The sequence below is a fragment of the Mustela erminea genome, chromosome Y, assembly GCF_009829155.1.
Source record: "Mustela erminea isolate mMusErm1 chromosome Y, mMusErm1.Pri, whole genome shotgun sequence".
Lineage (NCBI taxonomy): Eukaryota > Metazoa > Chordata > Mammalia > Carnivora > Mustelidae > Mustela > Mustela erminea.
Window position 1 is genome coordinate 3,958,716 of NC_045636.1, and position 20,600 is coordinate 3,979,315.

A 20,600-nucleotide genomic window follows, 5' to 3' on the forward strand; every position below is an offset into this window, starting at 1 on the left:
TAACCATTGTACCTATATACATTTAGAATACTAGACTTGCAGTTTTTTTTTTTTCCTCTTTTTGTACTCTCTTTGATTTGGCATTGGGGTGGTACTACATTTACAAAGAGTTGCTTGTCCTGCTCTGTCCTCTTCTAGTGTACAGAATTCACTTTACTTCTTATTTAATGTACAGTAGAATTCTGCACCAAAACCACATACAACTAAAGACTTCTTGTTTTTTTAAAAATTTTCTTTCAAGGTTTTATTTGTCAGAGGGAGAGAGCATGAGCAGGGGGTACAGCAGGCAGAAGGAGAAGCAGGCTCCCCAGTAAGCAAGAAGCCCAATGTGGGACTGGATCCAGGACCCTAAGATCATGACTTGAGCTGAAGGCAGATGGTTAATCAACTGAGCCACCCAGGTGTCCCCTTTCTCAAGTTTTTCAAATATAAGTTCAACTTACTTATTATCTATGAGACATTCAATCTAAGTAATTCATGCCAGGTGACTTACAACAGTCTGCAATGCTCAAGACATCCATGATCTTATCTCTGTTCTCTTATTTATGTAAAGGTGCATATAGTAGTCTCTATTTTGATATTGCCAGGGTCTTGTCTTATACATACAGGATCATTCTTGAAATCAGTAACTTGTGCCTTTAGTCTTCTTTTCTCAGTCTTGCTAAAGCTTTTTAAATTTCTAGATCTGTTTGAAAAATCACTTTTTATTTCATTGATTCTCTCCACCATATTTCTGGTTTTAATTTGTTTCTTCTCTGTCTGCTTTGAATTAATTTCGCTCTCCTTTTCCTTGTGTCTAAAGCTGTGAGGTTAATTATAAATCTGAGATTTCACTCTGTTCTAATGTAAGCTTTTGGTGCTATCAATCTCTATTCCAAAGCATTGCTTAGGAAATACCACAAATTTTGTTATCTTTCATTGTCATTTAGTTCAACCATAGCCAGGGAAATGCAAGTTCACTATAACCTATTACAACAGCTAAAATAAGAAATAGCTTTAGGCATCAAAACAATGAAATCTTGCTTTTGCAATGATGTAGATGGAGCAAGAGACTATTATGCTAAGCTAGATAAGTCAATCAGAGAAAGACAAATATCATATGATTTCACTCACGTGGAACTTAAGAAGCAAAACAGAATGGGGGCGCCTGGGTAGCTGAGTGGGTTAAAGCCTCTGCCTTCCATTCAGGTCATGATCCCAGGGTCCTGGGATCAAGCCCCACATCCGGCTCTCTGCTCAGTGGCAAGCCTGCTTCCTCCTCTCTCCCTCTTTGCCTGCCTCTCTGCCTACTTGTGATCTTTGTCAAGTAAAATCTTAAGAAAAAAAAGAAAAAGAAAGAAAAACAAAAGAGAATGTATAAGAGAAGGAAAAGTAAAGTAAGATAAAATCAGAGAGGGAGGGTCACCTGGGTGGTTCAGTCATTAAGCATCTGATTTTGGAACAGGTCATGATCCCAGGATCTTGGACTGAGTCCCAAATGGATGATGCTCAGCAAGGAATCTGCTTCTCCCTCTCCTTCTGCCCCCTTTTCTGTTCTGTGCCCCCGTCTCCTCCTGCTGTCTCTGTCTCTCTCTAATAAATAAATAAAATCTTAAGAAAAAACCCAAAAAATAGAGAGGGAAAAAAATCACAAGAGACTCAGAACAACAGAGAATAAACAGGGCTGCTGTAGGGGAGGTGGGTGAAGAGATGGGGTAATTGTGTGATGCATTAGCAAGGATATCATGGGATATAATAAGCAGTGGGTGTTATAAGCAACTGATGAATCAGTGAATTCCACCACTGAAACAAATATTGTATGTTACCCAACTTGAATTTAAATAAAAACCTGGAAGACCTTAAAAAAAAAGCCCCAATCACACATATTGATGAGGATAAGAAAGTAGATTTCTTATATACCATTGGTAGAAATATAAAACAGTAGATACTCTAGAAAGATAGGTTAGTATGTTCTAAGAAAACTAAACAAACAAATTACTGTAACTCAGTAATCACTTACCCAGGCATATGTCTCAGAGAAAAGAAAAAGTAGATCTGTGTAAAACCTATACATAACTGTTCTTAGCAGCTTTTTGATTTCACTGCCCCAAACTAGAAGCAACCAAAATTCTATTTTTTTAAAGATTTTATTTATTTATTTGACAGACAGAGATCACAAGTAGGTAGAGAGGCAGGCAGAGACAGAAAGGAGGAAGCAGGCTCCCTGCTGAGCAGAAAGTCCAACGTGGGGCTCAATCCCAGGACCCTGAGATCATGACCTGAGTGGAAGGCAGAGGCTTAACCCACTGAGCCACCACCCCAACAAGCAACCAACATTAAAAAATATATATATTTATTTATTTAAGTAATGTCTACATCCAGTGAGGCTTGAACTCAGAATCCCAAGATCAGGAGCCACGCATGCTCCACCAACTGAGCTATCCAGGTACCCTCAAAATGTTTTATAATAGGTGAATGGCTAACATTGCTGCATGCACATGACAGAATACTATTTAGCATTAAAAAAGTATGCTAACTCAACAAAATTGGAAAGAGGAAATCAACAGAAATAAACTTACAAAACAAAAAAGGTGGTTCTTTGCACACATCAATAAAAGCAGCCTCTGGCTAAAAAAAAAAAAAAAGGAGTATACAAATGACAAATACCAGAAATGAAAGATGGCCTATCACAAAGATCCTTATGCATAACTGAAAAAAACTGAATACTATCAACAACTTTATGCCTATCAATTTGATATTCTGAATGAAAGGAACCAACTCCTGGAAAGACACAACCTGACAAAATTCACACAAGAAAAAGATAATGCAAACAGGTCTAAATCAATTACAGAAATAAAATCAATCATTATTCTTCCAAAACAGAAAGTACCAGAAACAAACAGGATCACTGTGTTTTCTACCAAACATTTAAGTATGAAACTATTTAATCTGGGTATGCAAGGCTGGTTCAACATTTGAAAACAACTAATGTGGGGTGCCTGGGTGGCTCAGTGGGTTAGAGCCTTTGCCTTTGGCTCAGGTCATGATCTCAGGGTCCTGTGATCGAGCCCCACATAGGGCTCTCTGCTCCGCGGGGAGCTTGCTTCCCACTCCCACACTCCCACCCTCTGCCTGCTTTTCTGCTGGCTTGTGATCTCTGTCTGTCAAATAAATAAATAAAGTCTTATGTAATTCTTACCATTAACAGGTTAAAGAAGAAAAAAAACATACGATTTTATCAGCAAATGCAGAAAAAACATTTAACAGAATCCAACAATTCATTAAAAAACTCTTACCAAACTAGAAATAAAGGATGCCCTTTTCAAATTAACAAAGATTACTTACAAAACCCCATAGTTAACATCATAATTAATGGTGAGAAACAGAATGTTTTTCAACTAAGATTAGGGAAAGATAAAGGTCTCCTCTCACCCTTGCTTTTGAACATAATGGAAGTCCTAGCTAATGCAGTAAGACAAAGGAAATGAAAAATCACAATTAAGAATGAAAGAATAAAATCATCTTTACTTGCACATTATACGACCATCTATTTAGGAAATCCAAAGGAAGTAATCAAAGGTCCTGGAACTAGTAAATAACTATAGTATGCTGTAGATCTGAGGTTAAGATACAAAAATCAATCATTTTCCTGTATGCCACCAATGAACTAAAATTAGAACTTAAAAAAACAAACTATTGACGTTGGGATCTCTAAAAATAAAACATTTAGATAAAAATCTAACAAAATATATACAAAATCAAAATAAAGAAAATTACAGTATTTTGATGAACAAAATCAAAGGACTACATAAATGGACAGTGAGTCCAAGTTCATAGATGGGACTACCCAAATATAAGACATCAGCTCTTTCTAAAACTGTTATAAGATTAAGAGAAATAACAACTCAAATCCCAGTAAATTACTTTATGTGTATCAACAATGTAATTTTAAACTCTTTATGGAGAGGCAATGCACTAAAAACAGCTAATAAAAATCTTCTTTTGTTAAAGAATAACAAAATTACAGCATAATTACAGCATACTATTCTCCTTTAACGCTTAAATTTAAAAGCTACAGTAATCAAGATAATGTGGTATTAGTAAATAGACAAATATGTCAATATAACAGAACCCACAGGAAAAGATTAACATATAGCTTACTGACATTGGACAAAGGGACCAAGGCAATACAATGAAGCAAAGATAATCTCTCCAACAAATGGTGGATGTGAAAAAAGTGGGACAGCAATATATGAAAAAATGAATGTAGGGGCGCCTGGGTGGCTCAATGGGTTAAGGCCTCTGCCTTCTGCTCAGGGCATGATCCGGGGGTCCTCAGATCCAGCCCCATGTCGGGCTCTCTGCTCAGCAGGGAGCCTGCTTCCTCCTCTCTCTCTGTCTGCCTCTCTGCCTACTTGTGATCTCTGTCAAATAAAAAAATAAAGAATCTAAAAAAAAAAAAAAAATCTAGACATGGATCTAATACTTGGAACAAAAATTAACTCAAAAGATATAATACTAAGCAAAATAAGCAAGTCAGAGAAAGACAAATACTATGTAATTTTACTCATAAGGAGAAAAAAGTAAAAGAACGAGAGATTTGAAATTCTAGACAACAAACTGATGGTTACCAGAGGGAAAGTAGGTAGGGGGATGGGTTTAAATTAAAAAAAAAAAAAAGAACTCAAAAGGGATCACAGTTCTTCTTTTTTTTTTTTTAAAGATTTTATTTATTTATTTGACAGACAGAGATCACAAGTAAGCAGAGAGGCCAGCAGAGAGAGAGTGGGAGGCAGGCTCCCTGCTGAGCAGAGAGCCCGATACGGGACTCGATCCCAGGACCCTGAGATCATGACCTGAGCCGAAGGCAGCGGCTTAACCCACTGAGCCACCCAGGCGCCCAGGGATCACAGTTCTAAATGTAAAACGTAAAAGTATAAAAATCTAGAAGAAATTTTAAAAGGCAAAACTTTGGAGACAACAGAAAGCTCAGTAGTTGCTAGGGGTTAGAGAGGAGTGTCAGTTAACAGGTGAGGATTTTTAGGTTAGTGAACTACTCTGCACCACAGTGTAACTACGAAAACAGGTTTTATAATTTGTGCAAATCCACAGAACATACAACACCAACACTGAATCCTAATAAAATTTTGGACTTTGGATAATGATGATGTGTCAAAATTAGATTCACCATTTATAACAGATATACCATTCAGGTTGGGCATGCTAAAAATGGAGGAAGCTATATATGCCAAGGGATGAAGGCATATGACAAATCGCTATACCATCTATTCAATATGCTGCGAACCTAAAACCAATCTAGAAGATAAAGTTTACTAAAAACAAGAGAAACGAAAAATGACCTGCTTACTGACATGCTCAATAACTTCTTGGATGGCTCTCAAAGACCGAGTGAAAAAAAATCAATGTCAAAAGTCAATTTAGAGTACATTGAATTATGTAACATGTCAAAACAAAAAAAATTAATACTAACAGATTAGTGGTTGCTAAGGATTAGAGATCATGCAGGAGAATAGTCAAGACATAAAAAGTCAATAGACTTTTTAAAGAGACATCGAGAGAGAGAGCTTTCTGGTGATAGAATAGTTCTATAAAAGGAGGAAGAGGTAGAGGAGTACAGGACATTAATTTTTTATTAGTTTTTTCTAGTGAATCTGATGGGATATATGGGAAGATAGACTGAAGCGGGAGTGAGCATGCATCAGCCAGCTAAAGGAAAGTTGAAAAGCAGATGTGCATAAAATTGGAATTTTTAGAAATCTGCTCTGGTGAGGGATGACCCTGCATGATTTCAATTTTAATTTTTTCTTTTTCCTTTTCAACAAATTTCTTAGGTTATCAAATCATTAATTCTTTTATCATTTTCACCTTTACAGTTACATTCTGTAGCTGTACATTTCTTTGTATGTAGTATCACTTTTATATATATCCAAGCTTTCCTTTCTTTACAATTCTGGGATGTAGTTTCTAATACCCAAATTCTACTGTATTGCTCTAATCTGTTCACCTGTCTGATTATATTCTTATTTTTTCTTGAAGTCTTCAAATTTTCTACTTTACATTCTATCCTTTTACTGAATTTCATTTTATTTTTCTTTCTTTACAATATTTTTTCTTTTTTTACAATTATGTGGTGAAGTTTCTTCTAACAGACCAAAATACACCCACAATCTAGCCTTTGCTCTGTTCTGTTCACATATCTGATTATATTGCCTTTTTTTAATGTAAATTTTTTTAAAAATTTCTTTTCAGCATAACAGTATTCAATTGTTTTTGCACCACACCCAGTGCTCCATGCAATACATGCCCTCCTTAATACTCACCACCTGGCTCCCCCAACCTCCCACCCCCGCCCCTTCAAAACCCTCAGGTTGTTTTTCAGAGTCCATAGTCTCTCATGGTTCACCTCCCCTTCCAATTTCCCTCAACTCCCTTCTCCTCTCCATCTCCCCATGTCCTCCATGTTATTTGTTATCCTCTGCAAATAAGTGAAACCATCTGATGACTCTCTCTGCTTGACTTATTTCACTCAGCATAATCTCTTCCAGTCCCGTCCATGTTGACACAAAAGTTGGGTATTCATCCTTTCTGATGGAGGCATAATACTCCATAGTGTATATGGACCACATCTTCCTTATCCATTCGTCTGTTGAAGGGCATCTTGGTTCTTTCCACAGTTTGGCAACCATGGCCATTGCTGCTATAAACATTAGGGTAGAGATGGCCCTTCTTTTCACTACATCTTTATCTTTGGGGTAAATACCCAGGAGTGCAATTACAGGGTCATAGGGAAGCTCTATTTTTAATTTCTTGAGGAACCTCCACACTGTTCTCCAAAGAGGCTGCACTAACTTGCATTCCCACCAACAGTGTAAGAGGGTTCACCCTTACCCACATCCTCTCCAACACACGTTTCCTGCCTTGCTAATTTTGGCCATTCAATGTGGTTTTCATTTGAATCTCCCTGAGGGCTAGTAATGATGAACATTTTTTCATGTGTCTGATAGCCATTTTTATGTCTTCATTGGAGAAGTGTCTATTCATGTCTTCTGCCCATTTTTTGATATGATTATTTGTTTTGTGTGTGTTGAGTTTGAGGAGTTCTTTATAGATGCTGGGTATCAACCTTTTGTCTGTACTGTCATTTGCAAATATCTTCTACCATTCCATAGGTTACCTCTTCATTTTGTTGACTGTTTCCTTTTCTGTGCAGAAGCTTTTGATCTTGACGAAGTCCCAAAAGTTCATTTTCGCTTTTCTTTCCTTGCCTTTGGAGACCTATCTTGAAAGAAGTTGCTGTGGCTGTTATCGAAGAGATTACTGCCTATGTTCTCCTCTAGGATTCTGATGGATTCCTGTCTCACATTGAGGTCTTTTATCCATTTTGAGTTTATCTTTGTGTACAGTGTAAGAGAATGGTAGAGTTTCATTCTTCTACATATAGCTGTTCAGTTCTCCCAGCAACATTTATTAAAAAGAGACTGTCTTTTCTCCACTGTATATTTTTCCTGCTTTGTTGAAGATTATTTTACCATAGAGTTGAGGGTCCATATCTGGGCTCTCTAATTTGTTCCACTGGTCTATGTGTCTGTTTTTATGCCAGTACCATGCTGTCTTGGTGATCACAGCTTTGTAGTAAAGCTTGAAATCAGGTAACGTGATGCCGCCAGTTTTCTTGAATCTTTTTTTTTTTTTAGATTTTATTTATTTATTTGACAGATAGAGTGAGTGCACAAGCAGTTGCAGCAGCAGGAAGAGGGAGAAGCAGACTCTCTCCTGGGCAGGGACCTACCCATCCCCGCCCATGTGGGACCTGATATCATGTCCTGAGCCAAAGGCAGACACTTAACCAACTGAGCCACCCAGGCGTGCCTATTGCTCTATTCTGTTCACCTGTCTGATTATATTCTCCTTTTATAAAAAAATTTTTTTTTTTTTTTTTTTTGTGGTTTAGGGTTTCTCCTGATTAGTTTAGTGTATATTTCTCTGGAGTCATCCTTGACATTTTAGGGCCTTGTTCTCTTATTCATCTATTATTCTCTGGACAGAATGACAAGGTGGAAAAACTCACCTCAAAAGAGAAAACAAGAAACAGTAATGACTGCCAGGGATCTAATCAACATGGACATAAGTATGATGTGGGGACTAGAGTCCAGAATAATGATTATAAAGATACTAGCTGGTCTTGAAAAGAGCACAGAAGACACTAAAGAATCCCTTTCTGGAGAAATAAAAGAACTAAAGTCTAACCAGGTTGAAATAAAAAATGCCATTACTGGTGCGCCTGGGTGGCTCAGTCGTTGAGTGGCTACCTTTGGCTCAGGTCACATTCCCAGGGTCTTAGGATAGAGCACCATTTTAGGCTCCCTGCTTGGTGGGAAGCCTGTTTCTTCTTCTGATTACTCCCCTTGCTTGTGCTCTCTCTCACTGTCAAATAAATAAATAAAATCTTAAAGAAAAAAAAATGAGTATTTTTTTTAAAATGCCATTACTGAGACGCAATAAAAAATGGAGTCTCTAACTACTGGGATAAATGAGGAAGAAGAGAGAATCAGTGATACAGAAGACAAAATAATGGAGAATAAAGAACTGAGAAAAGGAAAGAGAAGCAACTACTAGATCACAAGGGGAGTATTTGAGAGATAAGTGTTAACATAAAGCAAAATATTATTAAAATTATTGGGATCCCAGAAGAGGAGATTGTAGCTGAGAACTTCTATGATCTGGGCAGATAATCAAGTCCAGGAGGCACAGAAAACCTCCCCTTAAATCAATGCTAATATGTCAATGCCCCAACGTAGAATATTGAAGCTTGCAAATTTCAGAGACAAAGACAAAACCCTGAAAGCAGCTCAGGAGACCAGGTCCTAAACTAACAAGGGTAGACACAGATGACTGGCAGCAGACCTGTCCACAAAACCTGGCAGTCCACAAAAAAGGACTGGCATTTTATTTTTTTAAAGGTTTTATTTATTTAACAGAGAGACAGCACAAGTATGCAGAGAGGCAGACAGAGAGCAAGGGAGAAGCAGGCTTGCTGCCGAGCAGAGAGCCCAAAGTGGGACTCGATCCCATGACCATGGGATCATGACCTGACCAAAGGCAGCTACTTAACTGTTAAGCACCCAGGTGCCCCAGGACTGGCATTTGAGACTCACTGTTATAAATGGGAAACGTCTGTAGCCAAAGATTCTTGATCCAGCAAGGCTATCATTCCAAAGAGAAAGAGAGGTCCAGAATTGCCACGAACAACAAGTAAGGAATTTGGGAACACTAGAGCAGCCCTGTAAGAAATACTAGAAGAGATTCTTTAAGTGATGAGAGAGACCACCTGAAAAGAACAGAGACAATACAAAGAAATAGTGACTTTACAGGTTATACAATGACATTAATTTCTATCTTTCAATGGTTACTCCAAATGTAAATGAGCTCAATACTCCAATAACAAGGCACATGTTATCAGACTGGATAAAAAGAAAAAGAGCCTTGATATGCTGTCTGCAAGAGACTCACTTTAGACCCAAAGACATATCCAGGTTCAAAGTGAGAGGGTGAACAACTATTTATAATGTGAATGGATATCAAAAGAAAACTGGGATGGCAATCCTTACGTCAGTAAACTAGATTTTATACCAAAGGCTGTAATAAGAAATGAAAAAGGACACTATATCATAATTAAATAGGCTAACCAATAAGAAGATCTAATGATGGTAAATATTTATGCCTCTCACATGGGAACATGTGAACACATGGGACCAGTGTATAAACCAATTAACAACAAAATTAAAGAAACACAGAGATAATAATACAATAATAGTAGGGGAATTTAACACCCCACTCACGGCAAAGGACAGATCATCTAAGCATAAGATTAATAAGGAAACAAGGGCTTTAAATGACTCACTGGATCAGATAGACTTAACAGATACAGTCAGAGTATTTCTTCATAAAGCACCAGAATACACAATCCTCACATGGAACATTCTCCAGAATATGTCACATAGTGGGTCACAAATCAGGTCTCAGCTGGGACCAAAAGACTGGGATCATTCCCAGTGTATTTTCAGACCACAATGCTTTGAAACTGGAACTCAATCATAAGAGGAAATTTGGAAAGAACTAAATACATGTACGCGAAAGAGCATCATACCAAAGAATGAATGGGTCAGCCAAGAAATTAAAGAAGAATTTAACAAATTCATGGAAACAAACGAAAATGAAAACACAACCATTCAAACCCTTCCGACACAGCAAAGGCAGTCCTAAGAGGAAAGTATGTAGCAAACCCACACTTAAAAGAGCTGGAGAAAAAGCAGCACAGAAAGCCTAAACCCAGGAGAAGAGAAATGATCAAGATTAGAGCAGAAATCAAAGAAATAGAAACCAAAAGAAGGGAACCTGGGTGGCTCAGTGGGTTAAGCCTCTGCCTTCAGCTCAGGTCATGGTCTCAGGGTCCTTGGATCAAGTCCCACATCAGGCTCTCTGCTAGGCTGGGTGCCTGCTTCCCCTCTCTCTTTCTGCCTGCCTCTCTGCCTGCCTGTGATCTCTCTGTCAAATAAATAAATAAAATCTTTTTTTTTTTTTGAAGATTTTATTTATTTATTTGACAGGCAGAGATTACAAGTAGGCTGAGAGGCAGGCAGAGAGAGAGGAGGAAGCAGGCTCCCCGCTGAGCAGAGAGCCCGATGCGGGGCTCGATCCCAGGACCCTGGGATCATGACCTGAGCCAAAGGCAGAGGCTTTAACCCACTGAGCCATGCAGGCGCCCCATAAATAAATAAAATCTTTAAAAAAAAGAAGAGAGAAACCAAAAGAACAGTAGAACAAATCAACAATACTAGGAGGTGGTTCTTTGAAAGAATTAATAAGACTGATAAACCCCTGGCCAGACTTATCAAAAAGAAAAGAGAAAGGACCTAAATTAATAAAATCATGAATGAAAGAGGAGAAATCACAACCAACACCAAAGAAATACAAACAATTATAAGAACACATTATAAGCAACTATATGAAAGCAAATTAGACAATCTGGAAGAAATGGATGCATTCCTAGAGACATATAAACTACCAAAACTGAACCAGGAAGAAACAGAAAACAAATAGACTCACTGCCAGGAAGGATATAATGATAAATCAACAATAAAAAATTTTCCACAAACAGGAGTCCAGGGTCAGTTTTCCATAAAATCCTATCAATATTCAAAGAAATCATATCTGGGGCACCTGTGTGGCTCAGTGGGTTAAGCCTCTGCCTTCAGCTCAGGTCATGATCCCAGGGTCCTGGGATCGAGCCCCTCATCGGGCTCTCTGCTCAGCATAGAGCCTGCTTCCTCCTCTCTCTCTGCCTGCCTGCCTCTATGCCTACTTGTGATTTCTGTCTGTCAAATAAATAAATAAATAAAATCTTTAAAAAAGAAAAAAAAAAAGAATGAAAAAAAAAGAAAAAGAAAAGAAATCATATCTATTCATTTGAAGCTGTTTCAAAAACAGAAATGGAAGGAAAACTTCCAAACTCCTTCTATGAGGCCAGAATTATCTTATCCTAAAACCAAAGATCCCACCAAAAAGGAGAATTACAGACCAATTATTTCTGAAGAACATGGATGCCAAGACACTGAACAAGATCCTAGCCAATATGACCCAATAGTATAATAAAAGGATTATTCATCATGACCAAGTGGGATTTATTCCTGGTCTGCAAGTTTGGTTCAACATCTGCAAATCAATCAATGTGATACACTACATTAATTAAAGAAAGGACAAGTACCATATGATCCTTTTGATAGATGCAGAAAAAGCATTTGACAAAGTACAACATTCTTTCTTCATTAAAATTCCTTATAGTGTAAGGATACAGGTATATGATAACATGTGATCAGCATACACCAGTATCATAAAAGCCACTTATGAAAAGTCCACAGTAAATATCATTTTCAATGGGGAAAAACTGAGAGCTTCTTCCTTAAGTTCAGGAACAGGAAAGTGATACCCACTCTAACCACTGTTGTTCAACACGGTACTAGAAGTCCTAGCCTCAGCAATCATGCAACAAGTAAAATGCATCTGAATTGATAGTCAAATTCTCATTCTTCACAGGTGTTATGATACTTTATGTGGAAAACCTGAAAGACTCTGCTCCCAAACTGTTGGAACTCATACAGGAATTCAGTGAAGTATCATATAAAATCTGTGCATATAAAATCAATGCACAGAAATCAGTTGCATTTCTATATACCAATAGCAAGACAGAAGAAAGAGAAATTAAGGAGTCGATCCCATTTACAGTTGCACCCAAAACCATAACATACCTAGGAATAAACTTAACCAAAGAGCCAAAAAGATCTATACTCAGTCATGAAAGAAATTGAGAAAGACACAAATAAATGGAAAAATGTTCCATGCTCATCAACTGGGAAGAACAAATATTGTTAAAATGTCTACGCTTCCTAGAGCAATTTATACTGTAATGCAATCCATACTGTAATGCAATCCCTATCAAAATACCATCAATATTTTTCACAGAGTTGGAACAATACTACTAAAATTTGTATGGAACCATAAAAGACCCCAAACAGCCAAAGGGATGAACAATGCAGGAAAGAAAATCCAATGGAAAAAAAAAAAAAGAGAGTCTCTTCAACAAATGGTGTTGGGAAAATGGAAAGCCACCGCAGAAGAATGAAACTGGACCATTTTCTTATACCACACAGAAAAATAGACTCTAAATGGATGAAGGACCTAATTGCGAGACAGCAATCCATCAATATCCTAGAGGAGAACAAAGGCAGAAACCTCTGTGGCCTTGGCTGCAGCAACTTCTTGCTAGACATGTCTCCAAAGGCAAGGGAAACAAAGGCAAAATGAACTTTTTGGATTTCATCAAGATAAAAAGCTTCTGCACAACAAATATCACAGTCAAAGAAACCAATCAGAAGATATTTGCAAATAAAGGCTAGTACCCCAAATCTATAAAGAACTTATCAAACTCAACACCCAAAGAACAAATAACCCAGTCCTAAGAAATGGGCAGAAGACATTAAGACATTTCTGCAAAGACATACAAATGGCCAACTGACACATGAAAAATGTTCAATATCACTCAGCATTATGGAAATTCATATCAGAACCACAATGAGATACCACCTTACACCAGCTAGAGTGGTGAAAATCAACAAGACAGCAAAAAACAAATGTTGGAGGTGATGCAGAGAAAAGGGAACCCTTCTACACTGTTGATGAAAATGCATGCAAGTTGGTGCAGCCACTCTGGAAAACAGTATGTAGGTTTCTCAAGACATTAAAAATAGAAAAATAGAGATACCCTATAGAAAAATAGAGCTACCCTATGACCCAGCAGTTACTCTACTAGGTATTTTCTCCAAAGATACAGATGAAGTGATCTGAAGGGGCACCTGCACCCCTATATTTATAGCAGCAATGGCCACGAAAGGCAAACTGTGTTAAGAACCCAGAGGTCCACTGACAGATGAATGAATAAAGACATGGTTTTATATATATATACACACACACACACAGACACACAATGGACTACCACTCAGCCATCAGAAAGGATGAAATATCGCCATTTGCAATTACATGGATTGAAATAGACAGTATTATGCTAAGTGAAATAAGTCAAATCAGAGAAATACAATGATCATATGATCTCGTATGTGGAACTTAAGACATAAAACAGGAGCATAGAGGAAGGGAGGGAAAAATAAGATGACAAAAACAGAGAGGGAGACAAATGATAAGACTGTTTAAAAAATATATTTACTTACTTGTCAGAGAGCAAGCATGAGTAGGGGGAGGGATAAAGGGAAAAGGAAGAGGGAGAAACAAACTCCCACTGAGCGGGGAGCCCAATGTAGGAGTTGATCCCAGGAGCCCAGGATCATAAGCTGAGCCAAAGGCAGACATTCAACCTATTGAGCCCCCCAGACAACCCCCATAAAAAACTCTTAACTCTAGGAAACAAACTGAAGGTTACTGAAGGGGAGGTGGGTGAAAGGATGTGGTAACTGGGTGAAGGGTATTAAGTGATGTAATGAGCAGTGGGTGTTACAAAAGACTTATGAATCACTGAATTCTACCTGTAATACTAATAATACTGTATATGTTAAATAGTTGTATTTAAATAAAAAATTGAAAAGAAATAAGATTACAGTATTCAAGATATTATGTCATTATTATAACCACAAATAATTCACCAAAAAAAGAGTAGTATCCAGAAAAAGACTCACACATGAATGTAAATACTAAGGAAATGGAATGATAGAAATAGAAGAGTTTTCAACAACTCATAGTGGAACAAGTATATAATTATATAGGAAAAAATCCTAACCCTTATACATGAAAATCAATTTGAAATATTTCACAGAACTAAAGACAAAAAATAATCTATTAAGCATCTAGAAATAAAAGAGTAACAGGAGAATATTTAACCTGTCTTATGATGGAAAAGATGACTTACAGAGAATGCAAAAAATCTTTTCTTAAAAAAATCAGACTTCATCACAATGGGAAACTTCTGCAGATTAAAAATCACTGTGGAGGGGCGCCTGGGTGGCTCAGTGGGTTAAGCCGCTGCCTTCGGCTCAGGTCATGATCTCAGGGTCCTGGGATCGAGTCCCGCATCGGGCTTTCTGCTCAGTGGGGAGCCTGCTTCCTCCTCTCTCTCTCTGCCTGCCTCTCTGCCTACTTGTGATCTCTCTCTGTCAAATAAATAAATAAAAATCTAAAAAAAATAAAAATAAAAAAAATCACTGTGGGGACGCCTGGGTGGCTCAGTTGGTTAAGCAGCTGCCTTCGGCTCAGGTCATGATCCCAGTGTCCTGGGATTACATAGGGCTCCTTGCTCAGCAGGGAGCCTGCTTCTCCCTCTGCCTCTGCCTGCCATTCTGTCTGCCTGTGCTCGCTCTCTCCCCCTGCCCCTGACAAATAAATAAAATCTTAAAAAAAAAAAAAATCACTGTGAATAGCAAAAGGAAATTACATTTGTATTACATGTATGGTGATTTCTATTGAGAAGGTATTAAGAAAATCTTACAGTTGAAAGATAAAAAATAAGAAGTTTAATTCTAAAAAAAAAAAATTAACAAAACCGATAAATTTGAGCCCAAAATTACTCAAGGGACGCATGAACAATGAATCTTGCAGCACTACACCAAAAACTAATGAAGTACTGTATGGTGACTAATAGAACATAATAAGAAAAGTAATAAATTTTTTTTAAAAAAGGGAGACATTAATGTCAAGTATGAAAATAAACGGTAATCAGTATCCTTATTCATCAGAGAAATAAAAATTAGCAGTATAATGAGATACCATCCTACACCCTCTAGAATTTTATTTTTTTTATTCTTTATTTTTTTGGCTCTTCTTTTACCCTCTAGAATTTTAAAGAGTAAATATGTAAGACAGTTTTAAAGAATGAAATAATCACATATTGGGAAAGATGTAAGACAAATTAAATGTTCATATAATTCGGTAAAGAATGTGATTTCATACAAAACTATGGAAAACTCCTTGGAATTTTCTTACAAAGTTAAACATACTCTTAATCCACATCTGAACAACTCTACTCCTAAGTACTTACTGAACAGGTATTTTAATTTTAGTCCAACAAAACAGACTGCTTATGTATATTCATAGCAGCTCTATTAAACTGCCAAAACCCAGAAATAACTCATTTGTTTCCTGACAAGTGATAAAGAAACTAGCATATTCATACAGTGGAACACTAATTAGCAATAAAAAATAAATTCCTGATTCTTCATACAGCAAAAGAAATTTTCAAAAAATACTCAAAAACATTATGTTAATTGGAGAATCTAACCACAGAATAGTACATGTAGTGTCATCTCTTTCATATGAACTCACAACAAGCAAAACTAATTTCTGGTGATAAAAATTTAGAAAGTGATTAACCATTGTGGGCCAAGCACAAGAGAATTCTTTGGAATGAAATGTACTGTGTCTTATTTGGAACGTTGATTACTTAGGTGTACACACTAGCCAAAAATAATTGAACTGTATCCGTACAGTTATCTTTCTTCATAATTTTACGTCAATAAAAAACATCTGTAAAGACAACAACAACCCCTTGTTGTAAAGACAACAAAAACCCCAGTTTTATATATGTAAAGCAGTGCTAATTATAGTAATGGATACATGAAAAATAGGGTGAACATACAAACCCACTTTATGCAATTATCAAGTTCCTTGTTTAGGGGTTATGCTTTGATTTGACACAATTAGGCAACTGCGGGGAAAAAGGGTCAGAGAATTCTCTCTGCCACCTTCCCAATTTCCTGTAAGACTAAATTTATCAAAATTAAAAATGAAAGAAATATAATACAGGAGAACTGCTGAAAAATGTAAGAAGACTGCATGTGCAAAGATTTATAATTTTAGGTATATACAATCCTTACATTAAAAAATTACTAAGAGATACCTTAAGGATTTATAGATTTTGACTGTAAATTTTAATGTTAAATTTTACATTAAAAAAGTGTGGGAGATTTTTAATAGTTTTCAGCAGGTAAAATTGTGATCATCTGAAACAAATTAGATTGGTTTGGGAAAAACAATACAACTGTTACAGAATAGGAATGGTCATCCAAAAAAGGAATTTGTTGAAAAATCTCCAGCATCTTGAAAAACCATTTGGGATTGCCAGTCTAATGCAAAAAGGTGAGGGCTTACCTTAAAAACAAAAAATATGCCATGTAAACAAAACTTACCATTTTCAAAAATTACATATTTATATCCTCATGATTTAAACTTTCACTGGGTACCCATATATATCACTTGGTGTATGTCAATATTGTCTTTTGAGAAATCAAAAGGAATGTAACATTCCTAAAATAGCAGACTATCAAAGGAATCACAAAGAAATAATTAAGAATATCTTTGTTCTTCTGATAGGAAACAGAAACAACAATGTTGAAAACAAAAGTCCAAAGAAAGAAACTACCAAATGTAATGGTTTCATGTTTACATGTAATTCTTGAGAATCTGCACATACATAATACATTTTAATTATCAGCCTTGCAATCTCTTATTATATATATATTTATTATTTTAAAAACTGTTATTAATAATTATTATGTATTATAAACTCTTACCTAGAAAACATTCTTCAAAATATCTTACGTATCAAAACAAATTCATATGTATTAAGCTTTACATATGAATTTGTAAAAAAAAACAGCTTTGGTTTTAATCATTTTTTAATATCTCTAGCACATATTTAAATATTTAAATAAGCACAAGACAAACAAGCATGTTTACTACAAAAACAATCACCTGACTAGTTTGAAGTTCCCTTTGGTCCCTGGAATATCTGTAGGAAACTCATCAGGTGTACTACTGCCACAGGATCTGTAACATTCTGGCCGAGGACAACTTGTATCATCGAGTTTATAAATCTGTAATCAATGAAAAGGTTGAAATTGCCATCTGCATATTTGACAAGTAATATAAACATAGTTTCTACTTGAACATCTTATGTACCTTGGCATTAGCATATCCAAGCTTAATTGTAATATTTCTCTCCAATTCATTTTTGAACCTGACAGTGTGAACTCCGGAAATAGCTTTTACAACTGTAGATTTTCCATGAGCAACATGACCAATTGTACCTACAAAAAAACAAAAAAAATTAATCTATATGCATCCAATTACACCAAATATTTTAGTGTAGAGAAACCAAATGCATAACTCATTATAAATATGCCAATCTATAACCAATAATGAATTTCTCCTTCCACATACACTTTCTATACAAAACTTTCCTGAAACAAGACCAAAGATAAGTTTCTAAATACCCAGCTTGTATACGAACACTCTCAGTGTGTTAACATAAGCTGCTAAGTGTATTGTTGATCCGGAAAAAAAAACTCCTTGAAATAAAAATTATTGAAAAATAGACAAAGTTTTGTGTACTTAAAAACTTATCAGTATTTTGAGTGAGGTAATTATGCATAAAAATGAGATACAAAAAAGAGAACCCATAAAAATCAGAAAAGTGTTTGTTTAATTACGGGAATTAAATATACTTTAGAAGTGGTATAATGTTTTCCAAGTTCTTCATAACTATGAATTTTAAAAGGTTTTACTATTCGTAGAAACCCTAAAATCTCCAAATTTTAGAGTCAACCAAGTAACTTGTGTTGTAAATTAGGAAGCTGCCAATTAAGAAAAATATTTACTTAATAATAACATAAAAAGACTTTTGAAGACCTGTTTGAACAATAATCCTGTGTTCATTAGCATTTTAGGGCTTCCTTAACCTCTGGTTTATGCACAACCTTATCCGTAGAACATACCGTTTTTTCACAAATCTATGTCTTTTTAAAAAATATACTTCCAGTACTTTTTAAATGAAGATTTTGTTTTATTTATCTGAGAGAAAGAGAGGCAAGACCACAGAGGGGGAGGGAGAAGCAGACTCCCCTGAGCAGAGAGCTCCATGGTACTGGGTCCCAGGGCTCTGAGATCATGACCTGAGCTGAAGGCAGAGGTTTAACCCACTGGACCACTAGAGCATCCCCATTTATGTTTTTTTGTAACACTTGCTTCTTAAGCAAGACATGAAGAGATTTCATTGTGGGTTTTTGTTTTTTTTTAAGATTTTATTTATTTGACAGAAACAGACAGTGAGAGAGGGAACACAAGCAAGGGGAGTGGGAGAGAAGGATCCTGGTCCCTGCCCAGCCAGGAGCCCTACCTGGGGGCTCCATCCCAGGACCTGAGCGGAAGGGAGAGATTTAAGGACTGAGCCATCAAGGTGAGCTGAAGTCACTGTGTTCTGAAGGAACTCTAGCAGGTCTTTTTGTGGCTGAATTTCAATCTGTATATATACGGGAATATATCATTCCGTGTGTGTATGTGTATATATGAACATATATATAAATTTATATACAGTATGTAGTTTACATATATGAGTGTTTATATAGGTATATGAATCCTTCTGTAACTCAGTTATTTGTACAAGAGATTAAAAAGCATTATTGGATAATAGCCAAGTCAGGACTTCAAAGTTTAATATTGTATGCAATCAGTTTGCTTACCTATGTTAATTGTGGCTTGTCTGCTGATAACTTCCTGCGAAAGTGGGGTCAATTTGGTAACATCCTGCAATGAAACATTTTATTAAATCTACTCTGTGTAACAAACCAGGAGTCTGATTTTGGTTTTTATTTGTACAGGTCGCCACCATCAATTCAACTCCCTACTGATTACAAAACAAAACAAAACAAATAGCTTTATTATAAAAGGTGTCTTTATTCCGGAAACAGAATGACCAGGCTAATAAATGCTGAAAGCGTTTGTACTTAAAAGAAAAATTGCAACCTTCACTCTAGTATGAAAAGTAAAGGCCCCAAATTTTAGCTTCCTCAGAAACTGTCCCTACCCAGCCCTTTAAAGGTGCAAACTTAATCCGTTTAATATATGCTTTTCTCAGACCTTCAGAGATAAAAATCTTAGAGACATCTGAACAGCATACTTTCGAGCATAATCCTTAGGGGTTTTGAATTCCCAACGATCTCACAACAGCTCGCTGGTCTAGAAGACAAGGGGAAGTGCAGACGGAAGCGCAAGCGCGCCTTACTGCGTCCGGCTGTAGCGTTTTCCTCCTAACCCATTGTCCCGAGAGTTCAACACTGTCACGTCTGAATGACTGCTGGGAAGGCCGGTTATCCCGACTCCTGAGCTGTTGCCGCATGTCACAGAACGAAACCTTACCAATGTTGAGAGATCCTGGCGAGAAAGATGCAGCTGCCCCAGAGTTACTCCAGCCTCACCACCCGCCATCGCGCTCCGAGGGAAAGGAAATCATCCCGACCGTTGTCGGGCCGAACGCAGGTTCCCTTGTGTCGTAGAAGCGGAGACCGGAAGACCGACCAGGGCCCGCGCCTGACATAAAAGGATGGCGGGTGAAGGACGGGCCTCTCTGTTTGGACTTCTTTTCGCCTACATTTACATAGTAGTTGCTGGCATACTTACTAAAAAATAAGAGCAAACTTTGGGAATCTGTCCATCGCAGAGATGAAGGATATTTGTTCAGGCAATTTTGAAGGCAACCCTACAAAGTCGAGCGTTTCTCGTTAGTCCTGCGAGGTGAGTGACGCAATTGACGCGGCCACTGGCTATTTCCATTTCCTGTGGGGGAGTTCTGAACGTAGTACTCTTCTTTGGGGTATGATTGTGAACAGTGAACTTTCTTTCCTAAATCCATAATTTTATAACATGGGTTCCAGGCCTGCTTCGCTGCATCTGGGTGGTTGGCTGGGAGAGTGCCGTGCAGACTTATTAACGCCCAAAACACTATTCATACTTTGGCGTATGGCGGAGGGCGATGTCTAAGGAGGTTTCGGTGAAGTCCTTAGCGACCCAGGGATGGCAAAACCAAAGTCCTTAGTTTGTTTTCAGATTTCTAGATAAATTTTTATCACCTCCTATCACTGCATTCAATGTATTTATCTTAAGTATCAGAGAACCCGAATGTTTGTAAAAAGCAGATTCAAGAAAGTCACTTTTTATTTTATTTTTTTATTTATTTTTATTATTTTTTTTTAAAGATTTTATTTATT

At 36.9% G+C, this 20,600-nt stretch overlaps 1 protein-coding gene across 3 annotated transcripts in view; it reads right to left on the reverse strand.

The window, feature by feature from the left end:
* Nucleotides 1–19,867, reverse strand: part of LOC116583916 (eukaryotic translation initiation factor 2 subunit 3, X-linked-like) — a 43,617-nt gene extending 23,750 nt beyond the window's left edge. Inside the window, exons 1-4 of one of the 3 annotated variants that reach the window (XM_032331947.1) lie at nt 19,753–19,866; nt 19,077–19,140; nt 17,518–17,645; nt 17,311–17,432 (exon numbers count right to left, since the gene is read on the reverse strand). In XM_032331947.1, coding sequence (XP_032187838.1) covers nt 17,311–17,432; nt 17,518–17,645; nt 19,077–19,140; nt 19,753–19,821 — 383 coding nt within the window. In that variant the 5' untranslated portion in view covers nt 19,822–19,866. Of the gene's footprint in view, nt 1–17,310; nt 17,433–17,517; nt 17,646–18,733; nt 18,857–19,076; nt 19,141–19,752 lie in introns of those variants that run through there. The other 2 variants (XM_032331948.1, XM_032331949.1) reach the window with 2 other exon arrangements.
* Nucleotides 19,868–20,600: the final 733 nt, after the last annotated feature.